Here is a 2316-nt window from a genome sequence, read left to right on the forward strand (position 1 = left end):
GTTCATTGCCATCTAGTGGTAACATGCTAACAAACACCTTTGTATTGCCCTTCAATCCTTTTTTTTTCATCCACTCAAATAAAAAAAAAGGTCTCATCAAAGCAGGAAAACAATGGCCCTGATCTGTTCCAGGTGATTTGTGGGCCACTGAATTTACTGTTTTCACATAGATCAAAAATATAAAATAATTTTTAACAGATATGAATATAGAGATGTAAAAACTGGTCAGACAAACTCAGTCAGCTGCTTCAAGTTCATATTTGCATTTCATTGTTTCAACCTCCTGGTTTATTCGAAGTTTCAGTGCCTCTTCAGAAGCCCTGATCTCCAATGACAGACTCTGCCGTTGCTCTTCATCCAGCTTCTTGTAGTTGTAATAATGCATGATGAAGAGAAATACGCCGGGCGCCAGCAGAAACATGCCACACACGTAGTACATGTATCTGTAGTCACCAAAAGCATCAACCAGAGCTCCTAAAAAAGAGAAGATCAACATTAAGTTTTCAACGATTTTGAATCATATTCATCGTCTAAGGTTAGAGATACAACTTCACTAACCTGAAATTGGGGGTCCAAGAAGCACTGGTCCACACTCGATAATGGTGACTAGTCCAACAGCGCTGGAGAAGCGATGAGCTCCAACTAAGTCCATCAGAGCTTCAAAAAGCAGAGCTGAAAGGATCCCGAATGCCAAACCATAAAAGACAGCATACACGACTAAACCCTCATATCCAGATGCCAGTGGGCACAGCAGCTGGCACACTCCGTTGTATGAAACGGCAAAGCTGAAAAAATATTGAATTCTTGGCCTGACCCATTTGCTGCTGCCTATAATGCCGGTTACAGGTCTTATAAACATATCTGCCAGAGCAAAAATAGAGAGCAGGAGAGCTGCTGAGTATTCATCGGTCCCTTGATGTTTAGCATACGGAGCCAGAAACACCACTGGTGCAAAAAAGCCAAAAAACATCACTACGCTTCCAACGAGGTAAATGAGAAAACCTCTGTGCCTGAAAAGTGAGAGGTCTATGTATCTGTAGATGTAGCTGGGACATTTGCTCTCAGTTGGACCATCTTCAGGTGGAGGATCAGCTGACGGCGTGCTAACGCCCGCAGCAGCAGCTTCCCTGGCCACTTCACACCTCGGCGATCCATCACTGGGTTTGACTTGGACCCGTTTGTTGACCGGTCTCATTAGGGCACCAGCTACACAGCAGTTCAAAACAATGGCTCCCAGAACCAGGAAGCTTCCTCTCCAACCGAAGGAGTCAAAGAAGAACTGATTGAGAGGAGCGAGAGTGGAAAGAACAACGGGGCTTCCTGTCATAGCAAGTCCAATTGCCAGTGGCCTTTTGACCTGGAAGTAAGTGCCAATGATTGTCAGGGCCGGCTGCAGGTTGAAGGCAAGACCAAAACCTGCAGAAATAACACCATCATACAGTTAATTGGCATGTTTTGTTTGAGATCTAAAAGTTTGTTGCAAACTGACTACAATGCTTACATTGAATCACCCGTTATACTGACTACAAAGTGCACATGCAGAAAAGCTTCACAGGTGACTTAGTTAAATCAGCTGAAAGAAGTTACCATATGGTGAAAAATATACATATAAAGGTTTCTGTAAATTAGATACTGTATATTGTGTGATATTGTTATCCTTCAAGTTGAAGTTTAAAAAACCTTTGTAAATGTGCCTTTGATTTCTTTTTCTGTCTTTTTTTTTCAGCTGTAAACTGTGTATGACTGTGCATGCTACACTGTCTCTATATAAAATTGTGTCACATTCATGATTTAAAATGCAACATTTCTGTCTGAAGTATTTATTATGACCATAGTTATTTTTTAAATCTTATTTCGGGCTATAAGAATGCAACACAATACTGTACACATTTGTTGCAAAATAAGAGCATTATAGATAATAGAATGAATCTTTTATCAYCCAAACTGCTGTTCTGAAATTAGTTTTATGCAATTCCTTCAATCTGGTAACACATGTTACGTACATAATATCAGTTTGTCAGACCTGCATAATAAGCCTGATAAGTTAATGTGAAATAGTCCTGCTGAAGCAKGGTCAGGTGTGTTCTGTTTAGCTCAGAATAGAAAGTGAAGCAATGGACCAGTACTGGCATGAACATGACTCACAATGAGTGATACCTCCTTACTTAGAAAAAAAAAAACTTTAACTCTAGCTGATTTGTTTGTGTTGACAAAGTGATTTTGGTCAGACAGATGTACTGAAAAGAAATTCATACCATTTACACACACACACACACACACACACACACACACACACACACACACACACACACACAC

General features: G+C 40.5%; 1 protein-coding gene across 1 annotated transcript in view; it reads right to left on the reverse strand.

Annotated features, from left to right (window-relative positions):
* Nucleotides 1–235: 235 nt before the first annotated feature.
* slc16a7 (solute carrier family 16 member 7) overlaps nt 236–2316 on the reverse strand; it is a 3590-nt gene continuing 1509 nt past the window's right edge. The window contains exons 3-4 of the mRNA XM_014010868.1: nt 559–1416; nt 236–474 (exon numbers count right to left, since the gene is read on the reverse strand). Coding sequence (XP_013866322.1) covers nt 236–474; nt 559–1416 — 1097 coding nt within the window. The remainder of the gene's footprint in view (nt 475–558; nt 1417–2316) is intronic.

The sequence above is a fragment of the Austrofundulus limnaeus genome, unplaced genomic scaffold (genome assembly GCF_001266775.1).
Source record: "Austrofundulus limnaeus strain Quisiro unplaced genomic scaffold, Austrofundulus_limnaeus-1.0 Scaffold75, whole genome shotgun sequence".
Taxonomy (NCBI): domain Eukaryota; kingdom Metazoa; phylum Chordata; class Actinopteri; order Cyprinodontiformes; family Rivulidae; genus Austrofundulus; species Austrofundulus limnaeus.